General features: G+C 48.3%; 4 protein-coding genes across 4 annotated transcripts; 3 read left to right on the plus strand and 1 right to left on the minus strand.

Moving 5' to 3' along the window:
• Positions 1–955: 955 nt before the first annotated feature.
• On the plus strand, positions 956–2,148 carry FTJAE_7268 (uncharacterized protein; the record flags this gene model as incomplete). The annotated part of the gene is made up of 2 exons (XM_037353968.1): positions 956–1,103; positions 1,157–2,148. 2 exons carry the CDS (start codon positions 956–958, stop codon positions 2,146–2,148), a joined length of 1,140 nt encoding a protein of 379 aa, XP_037205675.1.
• Positions 2,149–3,318: 1,170 nt separating this feature from the next.
• FTJAE_7269 (Cullin 1) lies at positions 3,319–5,832 on the plus strand (the record flags this gene model as incomplete). Its single annotated transcript, XM_037353969.1, has 5 exons — positions 3,319–3,386; positions 3,434–3,520; positions 3,576–3,652; positions 3,706–5,597; positions 5,644–5,832. The coding sequence occupies 5 exons, from the start codon at positions 3,319–3,321 to the stop codon at positions 5,830–5,832; spliced, it is 2,313 nt and encodes a 770-aa protein (XP_037205676.1).
• Positions 5,833–6,501: 669 nt separating this feature from the next.
• On the minus strand, positions 6,502–8,830 carry FTJAE_7270 (uncharacterized protein; the record flags this gene model as incomplete). Its single annotated transcript, XM_037353971.1, has 3 exons — positions 6,502–7,767; positions 7,815–8,508; positions 8,565–8,830. 3 exons carry the CDS (start codon positions 8,828–8,830, stop codon positions 6,502–6,504), a joined length of 2,226 nt encoding a protein of 741 aa, XP_037205677.1.
• A 6,274-nt stretch (positions 8,831–15,104) lies between these two features.
• Positions 15,105–16,459, plus strand: FTJAE_7271 (G alpha subunit GNA-3; the record flags this gene model as incomplete). Its single annotated transcript, XM_037353972.1, has 6 exons — positions 15,105–15,228; positions 15,294–15,639; positions 15,694–15,822; positions 15,877–16,006; positions 16,068–16,306; positions 16,360–16,459. 6 exons carry the CDS (start codon positions 15,105–15,107, stop codon positions 16,457–16,459), a joined length of 1,068 nt encoding a protein of 355 aa, XP_037205678.1.
• Positions 16,460–17,632: the final 1,173 nt, after the last annotated feature.

The following is a 17,632-nucleotide window of genomic DNA, read 5'->3' on the forward strand; positions in this document are numbered from 1 at the left end:
GATTGCGGAACGTCGGATTGTATCGCGTGATTCCCATTGACCAAAAAACCTCGAGATTTATTCGCGTATCCGTATCAAAATCAAGCCCAGGCACAGAGAGAGACCCTGTTGCTCTGTGCCTGGAGCCTGTCAACCAAGGATCTGCGTTGCTGCAAGGAGGCAGCCAGAAGGCATGCAATGAGAACTAGGCTTTCTGGGCACGACTGGGGTTGGTAGGTTGGCAGGGGTATAGTGCGAGGATGAGAGACAATGCTTACAATGCTTCATATGTATAGATAATAAACTGAGGACCAGGCTGCAATGAAACCTCTAGATAATAGAGTGTAATGGCTGGGAGTGATGGACCGTTAGGCCTCGATGATTTCATTACACACAGAAATGCATGCATCCATGAGGAACAAAGCAAGAAACAATGAATGCAAACGACCTGGAAGCGCCTTGGCGGCCTATGACGCTCTAGCGCTTCTAGAGCTCAGCAGGTAATCTCACCCACTAACGGTCAATGGATGACGCCTTGGGGGTCCCGACCCAGCCTGCACAGACCAGGCCATGGGCGCGTCGAAACGCCCGTCAAAAGCCTAAGGACGGGGGATCTCCAATCTCTAATTTCCCAGTCTATTTCGTTACCTTCCGTTCCAACTATTGTGTTTTTTGCTGTGTGTCGTGTGCGTTTTTGTGTTCATTACATTTTCTTGAAATCGAACCGTTGACGGTCACGGATACCCTTTTCTAATTAGTACCTTCTATTGCATGTTTTTCTTCTGTAAAACACAATAGACTCGGCGGCTTAACACAAACCCACGTGTCGCCGGCTCAGCCGCGCTTTAACAATTCGACTGCCATGCCAGTTTGTCCTGGGTACGCTTTGCGATCGCCCTCGCCGGCTCCAATATCCAGCTGAAGACATAAACATCGCCATCGTTGGCTTCGTCGCCGCCGCCACTGATTTCACGTCATGACTTCTCCCTCTCCTCCAAGAACTGGCACTGGCACTGGCACTGGCACCTATCACGACTCTCCACGGACATATGATTCTGGCCACACTTTGAGCAGCTCTGTCGCTGGCAGATCTGCTCGTCTACGCCCACCTCGGTCCCTCCCACGTAAGCGATTTTATAAATCCATCGCTTGACCTCTCAGTTAACCCAAGAAATAGCCTGGATTGATTCATGGGACGACAAACATGGCTCAGTAAGCGACGACCAACTGCGACTACTCCAGCCGCCCAATCGCGCTGTCCCACCACAACATAACTCGTCACCAAGTGACCCCCAAAGACGAATCTCGAAAGATGGCTTCGTCGATCCACAAGATCCTCTCTTTGGCCAGGGCCAGGAAACGAGAGGCAAAATCCCCCATTTTATGCGCTATGGACGCGCCTCGATGCGTGGCAGGAAATGGGACCATTTGAGATCCGCAGAACCCGTCATCGTGCCGGGACATAAACCAGCGTTAACTTCACAGCCGAACATAGCATGGCAAGACTTTGTCCACTCTTCGTCATGGGGTCGCATGACCAACGAGGACTCGAAAGTGGTGGACGTTGAGGCTCTAAATGACCTACAACCGAATTTCAACACACCAGCCCGCCACCCGTACGATGCACAAGAAGCCAGGATCTCACGGAAGAAGAGGACGCTAGCTCTGTACAAACGTCTATGGAATATAGCTATTCGGCACTCTCTTGCCCCTCTTGTGTTTAGACTGAGCGTCATGGTCACTTCTATCATTGCCCTTGCTATTGCAGCTCGGATTCACCAGCTTGAAGACGTTGGTGACACGGATTCAGCTGAAGAGACACAATCCATAGTTGCCGTGGCCGTAGATTGCGTGGCTATACCATACATTGGATATATGATCTGGGATGAGTACACAGGCAAGCCTTTAGGATTAAGATCTGTTGTCTCCAAGATTTCTCTCATCTTGCTGGACCTCTTTTTCATTATCTTCAAGTCGGCAAGCACAGCACTTGCGTTCGAGAGCCTGGTCTATCATAACTTGTCCGATACAGCAGTGAGGAGCTTGTCAAAGGCGCTGGCAGCATTCATGCTCATGGGACTGATTGCTTGGACGATGAACTTTGCAGTCAACATATTCCGCACAGTGGAACGCCTGGGAGGAGGCGAAGATGATGGGCTGCATGGCTAAGGTAGGAAAGGAAGTGACGGTTGACTGGAGCAACGGACTCGATTTGGAAATTTAGGATACCCCTTTGAGCTGGGAGTGCTTATGGCGACTGGTAGGACTATATGGGACATTGATATCACGGTAGACCGTGCTTAGCGTTCATTGCTGCTCTCCTTTCTCTTATTAGTATCGCAGAAAACCCATTACACGTGCTAAACATGCATGTTTCTTATATTCAGGAACGATCTTGGGTTGGTGAATGAATCAAAAGAACAAAGCTCAGGCAGGTAATTGTGTGTCTGTTGCTGGAACGTGCAGAAATGGCTCTATTTGTCGAACTAGGTAGGTAGTATCAACCACTGCCTGTGGATTACGTCCCTTGCCTTCGTGTTCATCACTCAGTTAGCACTGCACGCTCATGTGTATGGCGCTTCAGGGTGAAGGCATATGTATTATCAAGGTATCCGTAGCTCTCTACCGATACTTCATGCTTCACCTGCAAGGTTTCCACAGTTGGTTAGTACCTAAGGTACTCCATCCCCCTGTTTATCGGAGACAACCCGGTCATCAGCCTAGGGCGGTATGTGACGGCAGATCCCGACGCTAAGCCTTCTACAGCAAGTTGCTCCTCCTGTTGTGGCCTGGCCTGGCCTTGCCTCAGCCAACGCCTTGTCATTCAGTCCAGCTATCCGTACTGCGGTCTGACATTGACTGCCTGATCCTCTCCCGTCCTGTGCATTTATTCGACTGTCAAGAATCACTTTATGGGTGTTTCACTTTCTTCTTTTCTCTCTCACTCATTCCCTCTGATGACTCATATGTCTAGGATGATTTAAGTTTATGGACTGCATTTTGCCTTGCCACAAAAAGCACAAAACTGACTTACCAACAACTACTTATTACTTACTGTCCATCCGAAACCGACTCTAGGCTCGGCCTTGCTCTCAGTCGTGCCTGAGTAGCTCAACACCAGCCGGGACAACATCCCCTCGAGTGTCAAACCTCATCGTCATATTCATCGTCGCGTCGCATAATTGCGCTTCGGGTACAGCTCTATACCTTTAACTCCTTTTGTGCAAATCGACCTTTCGTCGACTCTGACGACATCGCGTCGAACCCCTCGAGACTGACCCCGCCTCCATCACCAACACCTCCACTGAACCGCCATCCATCTTCATTTTCTAGTCCACCATGGCCGCCAAGATGGGTGCCCCGAGTCAAATGCCCCCGATACCTAACAGAGAGGATATTGGGGCAACGTGAGTAGCACTGTGCATGCATAGACTATCAATACTGACTCGAATAGATGGACTTATCTACAAGCTGGTATCTCACGCGTTATGAACGATCTCGAGCAGGGTATCGACATGCAAATGTACATGGGTGTCTACACGTTAGTTACCTTTACCAAAAATCGTATACCAAAAGCGTCTACTGACTTGTCCCAGCGCTGTCCATAACTTTTGTACATCCCAGAAAGCAGTTGGCATGACTGGTCCTGCTATGCACAGTAACCACAGAGGCGGTATGCCATTCCTAGACGCGCATTTATGGCCTGTCAAGCTAACTGCTCAATAGCACATCTGCTAGGGGAAGAGCTCTACAACAAGCTGATCGATTACCTCCACCATCATCTCGATAGCCTTGTGAATGAAAGCAAGGCCCACACCGACGAGGCGCTGCTCACTTTCTACATCAAAGAATGGGGTCGCTACACAGTTGCCGCCAAATATATCCATCATCTCTTCCGTTACCTCAATAGACATTGGGTCAAGCGAGAAATTGATGAAGGGAAGAAGAATATCTACGATGTCTACACCCTGCATCTTGTGCAATGGAGGAAGGAGCTATTCGAAAAGGTCAGCGACAAGGTTATGGATGCGGTGCTTAAGCTTGTGGAGAAGCAAAGGAACGGCGAGACTATCGAACACGGCCAAATCAAGCAAGTCGTGGATTCCTTTGTCTCCCTGGGACTGGATGAAGCAGACCCCTCCAAGTCAACACTTGATGTCTACCGCTATCATTTCGAGCGTCCTTTCCTCGCTGCTACCAAAGAGTTTTACGTGGCAGAGTCCAAGCAATTTGTTGCCGAGAACAGCGTCGTGGAATACATGAAGAAGGCAGAGGCTCGTCTGTCCGAGGAGGAGGAGCGCGTTCGCATGTACCTGCATCAAGACATCGCCATTCCTCTAAAGAAGGCTTGTAATCAAGCTCTCATCGCCGATCACTCCAGTCTTCTTCGGGAAGAATTCCAGGTGCTTCTGGATAACGACCGCGAAGAGGATATGGCACGAATGTACAACCTTCTTTCGAGAATTCCCGATGGTCTCGAGCCGCTTAGAGCCCGTTTTGAAACACATGTGAGAAAGGCTGGACTCGCTGCTGTGCAGAAGGTCCAATCGTCAGAGGGTGACAAGCTCGAGCCAAAGGTTTACGTCGACGCTCTGCTCGAAATTCACACCCAGTACCAGGGCCTTGTGAAGAGAGCTTTCAATGATGAGCCAGAGTTTACACGTTCCCTTGACAACGCCTGCAGGGAGTTTGTCAATCGAAACGAAGTTTGCAAGGCTGGATCCAACAAATCGCCTGAACTTCTAGCGAAATACACTGACGTCCTGCTCAGAAAGAGCAGCACCAGTATTGAAGAGGCAGAATTGGAACGTACTTTGAGTCAGATCATGACAGTCTTTAAGTACATTGAGGACAAAGATGTCTTCCAGAAGTTCTATTCGCGGATGCTGGCCCGGCGTTTGGTGCATAGCAACTCCTCTTCAGATGACGCTGAGACTAGCATGATCAGCAAACTGAAAGAGGCATGCGGTTTCGAGTACACGAACAAACTTCAGCGTATGTTCCAAGATATGCAAATTTCTAAGGATTTGAACAAAGATTTCCGCGAGCATCTTGAAGGCGTCGAGTACACCAAGGCTGTTGATTCAACTTTCTCGATTTTGGGAACTGGATTCTGGCCATTGACGGCACCGAGCACTGACTTTAACCCGCCCCCGGAGATTGCGGCAGAGATTGAGCGCTTTATCCGCTTCTACAAGCATAAGCATGACGGGCGTAAGCTCACATGGCTGTGGCATCTTTGCAAGGGCGAGATCAAAGCTGGCTATTGCAAGGCCAGCAAGACTCCTTACACCTTCCAGGTCTCAATTTACCAGATGGCCATTCTCCTCCTTTTCAATGAGAAGGACACTTACAGCTACGAGGATATGCTCAGCGCCACTCAACTGAGCAAGGAGGTTCTGGATCAGGCCCTCGCTGTTATTCTGAAGGCCAAGGTCCTCATTATGTCTGGCGCAGCGGGCGAGAAGCCAGGAACCGGTAAATCTTTCAAACTAAACTACGACTTCAAGAGCAAAAAGATCAGGGTAAACTTGAACCTCGGTGGTGTGAAGGAGGCCAAGCAGGAGGAGGCCGAGACGAACAAGACAATTGAGGAAGACCGAAAACTGGTTCTACAAGTATGTACATCTCTTTATTTGTCAGGTTTCATACTAACAATAACAGTCTGCCATCGTCCGAATCATGAAGGCTCGCAAGAAGATGAAACACACCCAGCTCGTAAGCGAGACCATCAACCAAATCCGCTCGCGATTTGTTCCAAAGGTCGGCGACATCAAGAAATGCATTGAAATCCTACTAGACAAGGAGTATCTGGAGCGTTTGGAAGACGACGAGCTAGGTTACCTAGCTTAAACCTCTAGCTAAGTGGTATTGGTTCGAAGTCAAGTCGGAGAGCTTCACCCCAGCCTCCGCACTTCGCGATTATGTATTCCCCGAGAGCATAAATATCCGGGCCTCTCGGCGGTTGTGAGCGTCTCTACTTTCTCAATTCCTTCGGCGTGGTCAGAGAGTCTGACGGGCAGACATGATGAGAAATGCTTGGTAAACAATAGATGATCAGCAATTTTGAGCACGTGGCTACCTCTCCCTCGGCCCTCCCTAAGTTTCTTTCTACGTGTCCATTCACTTATTCATTCTCTGTGTTTTGGGTCTTGATGGTTTGGTACCTTGGGTGGGGAGAAAGTTGTTTGCAAACGAAGAATCAGTTGGCTTGGGATCAGGGACTGGCTGCAGGAAGGGCTCTGTAGAAATGGACTGCTGAAAGAAATAAAAAGGTCTTAACGGACAAGTTTTTTTAAAACCGTGCATGTAAAGGACTTATTTAGAGTGAAACGATTAGCCATTTCGATCTTTCTAGACTGTAATATCGCATGGCTCGTTCAATATTAATTACAAACCATATCAAGATACAATGGGTGATATATAAACGAAATGTGGCCAAAATCACCCGCTTTGATGACCTTTATATCCATGAAGCGGCCGTCCATATCCCATGTTATCGGGGCCTTCTTTGTTAACTTATCATTCTTTAATCGTTACACCGTTCTCGTTGTGAGGGGGGCCTGGGCTTGGCGGTTTATCTTTCGAACCAATAACTCCCTCGGTCTGGAAGCCATCGTCTTTCTTTCCGGGCACTGGCGGACCTGGAAGAGGTTTGTTGATCCCCGAGGTTGGCCGGCTGCCTGACTCGCTCACTCCCGAGAGAATACTCTCACTGAAGCTTGCTCCCCGCCCTGGTCGTGCAGTTGCATCATCGGAACTGCCACCTCGAGACACGGGAGCGCTGATCATCTGGTAGTCTTTGTCGATGGGACTGCTTGAACTCGAGTCGTCCACTGACTTGTCAGCCTTAGAGGCTGGTTTGCGACCCCAGCCAGCACCCCATCCACTTGTTCGGCGCTTCTCACCAGCCCAAGCTGCCCAACTCCCGATGTAAGCACCGGCACGCGCGCCAGCTGATTGTCCTTGCTGTCCGGCCTTTGAAGGGTCTTGTCCGGCCGGCTGACTCGAACCGTTCGGTGGTGATGCTGCGCGAGCTTCTTCAGCGCGACGCCGTTGTGCTTCACGCAAAGCCTCCATGTCGGCATACAGTTTATTAAGAACAAAAGATGCCTTTTCACGGCCCGCGGCAAGATTCCGACCGAGGACTTCTTTGCCCTGCGCAAAACGCTCGTCCAGATGCAGTTCTTTTACTTGCTCTGCGATGCGACGCTGTACATCTTCAATATTCAAGCCTCCTGCACAAGGATGTCGAGGGTCAACAATGTCGAACAAATGGGAATCAGTGTTTGCGTTCCACATGCGGTAGTTCTCGGTGCGTTTCCAAGCCTCTACCCACTCATATCCAAAGTCTGCGACAGGATCACCCTCAACCTCCGGAAGGATAGCTTTGGGGTTGTTTGGGTTCATGTGAAGATAGTTGTGGTATTTGACGGAGGAGATCAGAGCGAGAATGTACTCTTCGAACTGGAGCCTGATAAACTCCTCGCTCCCGACGTACTTCAGCGTCTTCGGCCTGCTAGGGTTGGCTTCGTCCCATGTCTCGTTGATCTCATGAGTTAAATAGTCTATCCACCTCCGGTCCGCAGCGGTGAGAGTCAAAGCGCTTCTAAGTGACGGAGAGTTGATAACAACTGAGTCCTCGTCCAGATTGATGAGAATATCACTATAGCGATCCTTCTGCTGCAGGAGAAGTGAGTTTGTACTGCCGACAATGTAGGACTTTGTGCCAAAGTCGGCAAGAATATCAAGTTGTTGCAGGGGGGTATAGGGTCCAAACAAGCTTCCCTATTTGTTATCAGTTCCTGTTCCGGTCGAGTTGTGACGAGACTTACCTTGCCAAATATCTGGAGTGGTAGGCCCATGTAGCAGAGGAGGGAGTTGCGATCACTAGTTCGCAAACTGGTCGGCTTTGATAGGCTTGTCTCGTAGCTATTCAGCTCTGGGTCTGCACTGTCCTGCAGGTTGCGAATGAGGCCGGGTATTAAGGACAAAAGAGAGAATTGCATCATGCACAACCTGTCACATCTCGACCCAAAGAAGAGCATCTGGAAATACCTGTCAGCAATCTTCGTCACGGTGGGGAAAACCAGCAGTGTTACCTTCGGTTGGAGGAGGCAACACTTCAACAAAACCAAAGTTTGCCATTTGTATTCGTGTATCAGCTCACGAAGACTCATGCCGAGATATTGGTCTCGATCTACCTGGTCATTGAGAATGCCTTTGGTTTTCTCATCTGCCAGGCTCTCCTGGAATCTGCGGAGAATCTCAACGTCGGTAAACTCACGCTGCGCAAACCAAGCCTGCGTGACAATACTCAGACGCTCACGAAGCATGCCGAAGAATTGAGGGCTATCGGCAATGACCACAACAGCTTTCTGGACAGTGGATCGCGTAACATCGGCAGGGCGATTGATGAGCTGGGATGAATCAAGTTGTCGGGTGCACGAGATTCCAAATAGTGACGTAGCGGGTTTAGTCTCCGTCTCTGGGCGAAGCAGCGTAAAGTATGAGAAGTCCTCTTCAGATCTACACAGATTTCTCAGCGCCATTCAGAAGTGTCAAAACCGTAATAGACAACTCACGCGTGCGCCCCATCACTCAAGGCCATGAAAGGCAGCAAAGACCAGCCATAATCAGCTGCAGGATCGCTCCCATCGTCTGCCCCAAACCAATTCTCGACTTCTGGGCCCCTTGCATGATGGAATCCGACAACAGTAACAAGTGGGATGAAATCGACCTTGGTAGACGACGCAGGGGAGGAGGGTAGAATGGGTGAAAGTATGGGCTTGAGGTCATCGTGAGACTCGGGGGCGCCAAGACCGGTGGGAGGAGATTCGTCGGAGCTCATTGTTTGGTCGTTTTTCTCTCGAGGTCGTGCGCTAGAAGTCGCCCATGTAGATATCCAACAATATTATTCCAGAAAGGATGTGTATGTATTTATAAGTTGCCTATATCAAGACGCTCGAGGGGCTGATCGATCGACAGTTGTGAAGGTTCGTTGACGTGATAAGGGGGTTGCTTGACTCGAGCTGCAGTGCCAGGGATGGGGGCGAATTTGTTGAAGGTTGGACGTCGAGGCGCTCGAATGGCAGCGAAGTTGGATGCTAATTCGAGGTTCGATGCTGCGGCTTTCAAAATATCGATATATTTTGCCGAGATGTCCAGAGGTAAAACTTGTTATAGTGCGTAGGTATCAATGAAGGTTCAAGGTCGCATAACGATCATGGGTTCCCCTCGACAAATGCAGCATCCAAACAGGACTTCTTGACGAATGGGTATTAAGCTTCCAGATAAGATAAATGCCCGGTTAGTACCTTATTAGCCTCGCTTGTTTCGGACGGGCTGTCAATATGATGCGCATCAATTCATGTTGGTATTGAGAAAAGACGAGATCAGGAAAATAGGAGGAAAGAAAGGTTGAAATAGACAATGCAGGATCAACAAGCTAGCCTGGAGGATGGGTACTAACTATCACGGGAAGGTTTCCCAATGTCCAGGTACCTCAGGTGCTAATAGAGAGGGGCAGGTCTAGATGAAAATCGCCAATTAAACATGCACGTCCCCTATAAGTCCAAGATCAATGCTATCAGAATGGTTGATGAATTATTAATTACCTAGACACATCTCCGCCTTTTGGAACCTAGGGTATTCCACGTCTTGTAAATACAGGAAGCATGGACGGGACCGACGCCATTAAGGTACTAAGTTAGTTCTATCGTACTTGGCTGCATTCGTATCCATCTTGAAGCTTTTCTTCTGATGCATGAAGGCCCTAGGCAAAGAATGACGTATGAATTATTTCCAATATCTCATTCTCAAACGTCAGAAACATTCCTCCCACAGACCTCGATACTGGCTAAGCATAATCCTTTCTTCAGCTATAATTGGTCACTTGTATCCTTGTCCAATGAAGCAAATCGACGTGTCTTGCATAATTTAGTTACTTGCCCAGTACCTACTAGCCTAGCAATATCGCCCCGGGCAATCTGAATGGATTAGCACAATGAGCCTCAGCTCCTGTCATCTGGCTCAGCCATCTTACAAGATGTTGTGGCTATGGTTTGTGCTGCCACTGACTGGAGCTGTGTGAGAACGCCAGGTTGTTCAGAGCGGCGGTTCCAAACTACTGTGATGCCCAGGCAATTTATAATCAACGAGATCTCGGAAGAGGCTACAATGATATTTGATCTCTACACACATCGAGTACCACATTACTGTATCAGACTATCTACTACTACCTATCTAAGGAAAGGTATCTTGCAAACTGTTTCCATTGCGTGGCCCCTCGTAGCCTCGAGGTCATGCTTAAAAAACTGCTGATCTAATGCTTGGTCGCCAAAAGTCAGTGTTAGACTTCAGAGATCGAGAGAGTAAGAACCACTACTACTAGAGTCCAGGTCTATCACTGACATCGACAGCATTAACTGGGCCAATTGGCGTATTTCATGCCCTCACTCTGATAAATCTAAACGATTGACATAGCTTCAACCAACGTCACGGTTCAACTGCCCCAATCTGATCGCACCCTAGGCACCTTAGCATGGGTCTCGAGGAAGTATAGTGACATGCTGTTGACCCTGAATAGGTGTAGTACCTATGTTACTAGAAAAATCATCAACTACCTAAGGCAAAGAAAAAGGAACGTCCCATTACGGAGGGTTAACACCCTCTGAGAGGCTTCCGAAGTGGGAATTTGTGGCATGTGTAAGAATAGAAGGCTTTATAAGGAGTATGTAAGTCAAAACTTTCAGTATCGGCGAGCCACCAGATCAGTGGACACAACCCCATACTTACTTCACTAATAAGCCACAGCCGACTATTCAATTTGGTAGTTGACGGATGAGGCGAAAAAAACCATTGCTACATAGAACGGAGTGCCGTACTGGATTCCATTCATACTTAGGCGATAGTTAAAGGGTTTCGGTTATTCCTCAAACTGTGTTGTTTTCAGGCTTCACAATACGGTGAATAGTGTTATCACCCACACTCATCCATTGGTTTGAAATGACATATCTAGCAACAACAACTTAAGTATAGCCATTTCAATTTGACTGGTCAAACAAATAACCAATAAACTTATTACATGGCCTGGTGCCCTCCGTTCCTAATAAATACCACTGGACGCCGAATTGGCTCAACGGCTGGGTTTTGGATCAACAGCCTGGTGGAGAGCTCATGATATTGTATATTGTCACGAAGCAGGAAAGCCTTTCAACCAAGCACATGACGAGGCTTCCTCAGATCAAGCAAGCAATTATATCCCCAAAGTCTGACCGACTGGGCGGGGTGGTCAGCGGTAGAGACACAGCCGAGTCATGCGTGGTTCTGTTCTGCCTATGGTATCGCTCTGCGCCAGGTAGACAGACATCTCACTACAGCTGATGTTTCATCAACGACTTTGAGTAGCTCAGCTGAAGCAGGAGGGTGATGAGTAAGTACAGTAGTATTGACTGGTGGTGAAGGTTCTCGACGCTGCAACGTCTAATCAGAGAGGCACGCGCCTCTTCGGTTCCGAGCAACATCAAATACATGACAGGGAGGGCCTAGCCGAGGTGTATGTCAAATCAATAATATATCTTCCCAAGCTTCCATGATTCACTGAGTTTCATGGCTTATTTCCCTTGGTGCAACTTCAGCATCCAACTCTTGAGGAAGTTTTTAGATACGGAGCATAATGAGATCAGGGTATCTTTCTGCCAAACCAACTTTCAACGGTGCGTGGCTTCGACGCGAGGCTTATTGGTGTTCCTCTTATGGAAGCCTGGTGCATCGGTGAGGAAGATAGGAAGGGTTTGGGGCGGCGGCGAGGGTTTCTGCAGGCAAACACCAATGCAGCTTGGTACGAGAAGCAGAAAAGGAATATCCGTACATATGCAATATTAATATGCAAACATGGGTTGCATTAGCACTCCACTTTATCTCCAGGAATCCTAATGGGACCCCTGTTGGAACATTCTACTGACCAGGCTCCGTCTTTTGTTTTGCGGATGCTGTTTGTTTGGTCTCAGAAAACTGCAATTTCCCTCTGCAAAATGATGAGACGAAAAAAATCTGTTTTCACGAGCGCGTGGCACGGTGCCATTGTCTAGAAGAGTTATGAGGAATGCGGATAAACCCACCCAACTTTATTAGATCTCACGACGCTACTCCGTACGAGCAGCGCCCTCAGCGAAGAGTCTTGGGACCCAGGTTGGGTGAGCCGTCATTAGCTAAGACAGCCCGGGAAATATGGGGAGGTGAGTCCCCTACAGGGGCCAGTATGTAGAGGAACGTCAGGGAGTTAAGTAAAGTCCATCCAAGCCAGGCGGCCGAGCAGGCACCTAATATAGAGGGGCTGAGAGGGCTGGCATATGCGGGCGGCAAGACTCTCTCCACTAGGTCCGCCGTCCCATCTTGATCTCGAACAAGATTTATCGTCGACATGCATCGAGTTTGCAGTTTTCGTCAAATACTTGAGGCGTCGAGCCTTCATGATATTTCTAATACATAAAGATCCTGTAGCCGCTATTTATTAGTACTGGACAGGGCCTACCACAAGCTTTATGGCCAGAAGAAATCTCGCCAAGCCACCGCGAATGAAGTTAGAGACATTGACCAATTAGGTATGCTTTTGGCACGTTGATCAGTCCCCTATGTATTCTGTAGGAGCGTCAATCCATGGTAGACTTATCCTTGTTGAGAAATAGAATGGTGACCAATACCGCAAGGGCCTGTGTCAAGCGCAATTTGAACTGGGATACAGATACAGCTGCAATATCTACCCTGAAAATAGATAAGTAAGGTAGGTAAAAGTAATGAGGGATGACAGATTTACTTCACTTTGAACACTCTTATATTGATTGTGATGATATAAATGTTGAAACTTGATACTTCAAATCAGTCTCACATCGAGTTGGCCGTTCTTCGCAACAAGGTTTGACTTGGTCGAGACTCCTGATCAAGTACCTAGTCTGCGGGATCATAAACCTGAACTGAACTATTGTAGTAATATTTGCAAATAAGGTGGCCGCTCTATAGCCAATGTCCTCAACAACGGGACGACAGCGAGTCTTGCTCTACCATGCAACATGCCTCACGACCTTGAAATGCCATTGAAAAGGCATGATCTGGAGCTTATCTTTTTGATAAACCAGAGCCAGAACCTCTGCTCAAAGTCTCAAGAAGGCCCCGATTGTCTAGTTAATGTTTGGGACCTGTGCCGGCTAGTAATATATACGCCAGCCGGTGAAGGCCAGATGCGTACCAAGTAAAGCCCACTGGCGACAGCCCCGGTGTTTTTGCCCGAGACTTGTATCGGTTCACACTGCTTTTGAAAAGTAGAAAAATGCGGACTTCTCACGGACCACCACTCTGAAAGGAAGAACAAGATGGAGATTTCCACATTGTCATGTAGTTACCTATATTACAAGAGCAGAGACTTGAAGCCAGACAAATCAGAAGCGGCGTCCCTTCAGCTCAACTCTTGATGGTGCTGAAGTCGTTGGCAGTCGGACGTCCGTTCTGTATCAAGACATCCCACTAAGTATGGCCAGTGTGTGTAGTCTGTGGAATTGTGTTGTGAAGATGCTCTATGATACATGGAGGCCTGTGAGGTTATCGCTGGTGAGGTTATTGAAATGGACGGCAGTATCATCATGTGGGATTTTTTTTTTCTATCTCGGCGGAGAATAGCGCTGAAGTAAACCCCTTGGTCCTTGCCAGCAGCTGAAATGTCTGCGGCAGTCCCTGCCTCCTGCTTGAATTGGATTGGATGTGGATGTGACGGTTGAATCGATTTCGCAAAGAAAGCAGGCGGTGGCACGGTTGGTACCGATTGAGAGGTAAGTTACCTTCCATTACATTACCTTACTTTCCCGTCCCTCCCGTCTTGAATCCAATTCATGGATGTTTATTATGTAGGTACTCGACCATGCCTTATTCCGTAGGTGCTCAGCGCAATTTAACCCTGCACCAGCTCAATTCAGTTCAGTTCAGTAGGTTGATATCGCGCTCCAACTTTAGCTGATGGCGTTCATCACCACGTTTCACTGTAGAGTCAAACACGACAAGGTTTCGCTATTTGACATTGCTTCCGCTTGCGCTACTCCGCCGAGATCGTTGCAAAACTCCCTAAAGCGACTCTTCCACGAACGGTCGAGTCTCTTTGTAACCAACGATATCCGGCTGTACCTTAGGCACTCTGGTTTGCGCCCCTCGCTCCCGTGAGAACATTGTTAGGAAGCTACTGGCTGCAGACGCCCCTTCAACCTGGACCATCCCATCAGCTTCAACCCCCCAAGCCCTCAAGGCTCAGAAGTACTACCTTAGTAGCTACCTAGGCAAACTAGGCTCCCTTCAAAATCTCTCGTCTTCACTCGCCTGCTCACTGGTTCGCGTTGGCTTGCACACCCCTGTCTTCACTCCTTCTCCACTGTCGGCTCTCTCACCAATTGGCGCAGCCCTCCGCCGACTTTGTCTCGTCATCGTCGAGGTTCCTTAGTGCCTTTGTACTCTTTAGTAGTCTCGCCCACGCGCCCTGGCTCCACGAAGCTCCCCCAGCACCGTACAGTAGCTGGTTACGGCCGACAATCTGGAGCGACAAGGCCAGTCCATCCATCTCTTCCTCTTGTCTACCCACCGCCAAACATTCTCCTTCAAGCTCCCAGCCTCGACGCTGCTCAAGCATATCTCGCCCGGCTTCATCTCCAGTACTGTTCGGATTCGCTCGCCTGTTCCCAACAAGAAAACGCCTCGAGGACTCTTTTTTTGAGGGTTCGAGTCTTGTCCACGCATCCTCGCCCGTAACGATCCGATCTCCCCGACCTCTCCGTTCACCCTTGACGTGCCTGATTACCTTTTGCTTCACCCACTTCTTATCGCATCTATTCGCCAGTCTTGCTCAATCCTTCAATTCGAACCGAGCCAGCAGTTCGACGGTCCAGCTACAAAAACCCTCACAATTGTCTACCTCCCCATTATCTCCACATTATACGACACCGCTTACTTTCGCAAACCGTTGCGACCGTCATGCACGTCTGGAGATAAGCAGCATCATAAATACCGAAGTGAACTTGTGCTCAGCACTCTGATCACTTGATTTTATCGAAGGGCCGTCTTTTCAGGCTATTTTGTGATCCGCCAAAATGGGCGCATGCATGAGCTCGAGCAATGAGGAGGCGGATCAGAAGAAGAAGAGTCAGGCTATCGATAAAATTCTGGAGGAAGACTCGAAACGATTACGGAAAGAATGCAAGATTTTACTGCTAGGTAAGGGTGGCAAGGCGACAAGTGAAGCGCTGAACCCAAGCTCGGATAGTTAACAATTTTGGCAGGTTCTGGTGAGAGTGGCAAGTCAACGATTGTCAAACAGATGAAAATCATCCATCTTAAAGGATACTCGGAAGATGAGCTGTTCAACTACCGGCCAACTGTCTTCAAAAACCTTGTCGAGTGCGCCAAGGCAGTTATTATGGCCATGCAACAATTCGACATCGAGCCTCAAAACGAAGAGAACAAGGCACATGCGGAGTTCCTATTAGAATATCAAGCCGAGTCTGGTCCTCAAGCGCAAATCGATCCGAAAGTGGGCGCGGCGGTACAAGCTCTGTGGAACGATCCAGCCAAGGATCTTCTCATGGAACATCAGACGGAGTTCTACCTCATGGATTCCGCCGAATAGTATGTTGGAACCTAATAACGAGTGCCGGTTGTTGCTGACTTCCCTTGTTCTAGTTTCTTTCAGGAAGCGATGCGAATAGTATCATCAGACTATTTACCGAACGAAATGGATGTGCTCCGAGCGCGAACGAAGACAACAGGTATCTATGAGACGAGATTCCAGATGGGGCAACTAAGCATTCAGTAAGAACATACAACTTCCGCACCGGGCACGGGCTTCTATTAACACTGGGGCAGTATGTTCGATGTTGGCGGTCAACGAAGTGAGAGAAAGAAGTGGATACACTGCTTTGAGAATGTCACATCAATCATCTTTTGTGTGGCTTTAAGCGAATATGATCAAGTCCTACTCGAGGAGAGCAGTCAGGTAGGCTTAGCAATTGCAATAGTGGTTGGTATCAGAGAATGTCTTCTAACATCAGCATTAGAACCGAATGATGGAGAGTTTACTCCTTTTTGACTCGGTGGTCAACTCACGGTGGTTCATGCGTACTAGCATCATACTGTTCCTCAACAAGGTTGACATTTTCAAACAAAAGCTGAGCAGGTCTCCGCTAGGCAACTACTTTCCTGATTACTCGGGTGGTAACGATGTCAATAAAGCAGCCAAGTATCTACTCTGGCGATTCAACCAGGTCAATCGGGCACATCTAAACCTGTATCCCCAGTAAGTTTTGTTAACGTCGACAATGACCTCTACAGGTTTCTAACATAACATAGCTTGACGCAAGCGACAGATACGTCAAACATTCGACTCGTTTTCGCAGCAGTCAAAGAGACTATCTTGAATAACGCACTTAAGGACTCGGGCATTCTTTGATAGCGAATCACTGCTCATTTGATTTTACAACTACGATGTTAAGGGCACGGAACTGTTGGCTGGCGTCGAGAGCATTTTTTTGGAGTTTCGGACACGGGGCTCAGGACGACATCGATTTTATACGATCCTTGGTTTATTGTTTATTTATTTTGTTCACGCGACACCTATACTAGGAGCATTTCTCGGGCATGGTCTCCACGGCTACGAACGAGCATTTCTCTTGTGTCAGTCCCTTCGCCGGCTCACGATACCTGGCTATACACTTGATTATCTGCAGCTCAAGGCAAACCCCTTCCGAAAAGAGTACAATCGAAGAGTCAATCGACATGGAGTTGGATTTGCGGTTTAAATATGTTGGCCTGGCATATATTTTGCTTTATCGCGTTGTGGGCGACTGGACCTTGTAGGAGGTCAGAGTTCCGGTTGGGCCTTGATCAATTGGGATTTGAATCATTGTATGACACGGAAACGAATGGCTTCACCATGCGGTCCGGTTTGCTGTCTTGAAGCTGCTTAGCGAAGCAGTGTGGTCACTTTGGATTGAACAGAAATCCTGGAGTGCGGGATAGGTGGGGATATTGCGCTACTAGCATTCCCATGGCTTCTGTCGAGCTTAAAGATGCGGGAGAGAACAGGCGTATGGCTTCCCTTTCTAGGGAGATTGGTGTTTAAGGAGCTGACTGGGAACATCAATGAAAGCCGGATTCATCCTCTGGCATGCTAATGGTTTGCTTATCTTCTCCCGGTACATATGTAGTTCTCGACTCGAACGAGGCGAATTGACGATATATATATAATGGAATCGCCTTTGATGGGCTCCATTTGGATGTTATATATAATGGCCGTGAAGTGAAAGATGAATTTTGTTCCAGTGAGATAGCTTGCTTACCTGGGTACACTAGGACAGAAATAAATTATTGGTATGAGGATAATCTCTTGGCGTAAATGACTAATTTACTTAGGCTCTGCGAAACATGATATTATGGTTCTATAGGACGTAAACTTTACTGGGATAGGGGGGAGGTTTTATGACGGGCCCTAGGACGGGGCTTACCAAAGAACCCAATATCATCAACATACGATGTTCCTGGAGCTATGTGCCATTACTGTGCAGGCAGTATTTATACTGCTTGATCAAGGCAGCAATTGCGCCACCTAGGTAGGCAGATAAAC

The sequence above is a fragment of the Fusarium tjaetaba genome (assembly GCF_013396195.1).
Source record: "Fusarium tjaetaba strain NRRL 66243 chromosome Unknown NRRL66243_c0000145, whole genome shotgun sequence".
NCBI lineage: Eukaryota > Fungi > Ascomycota > Sordariomycetes > Hypocreales > Nectriaceae > Fusarium > Fusarium tjaetaba.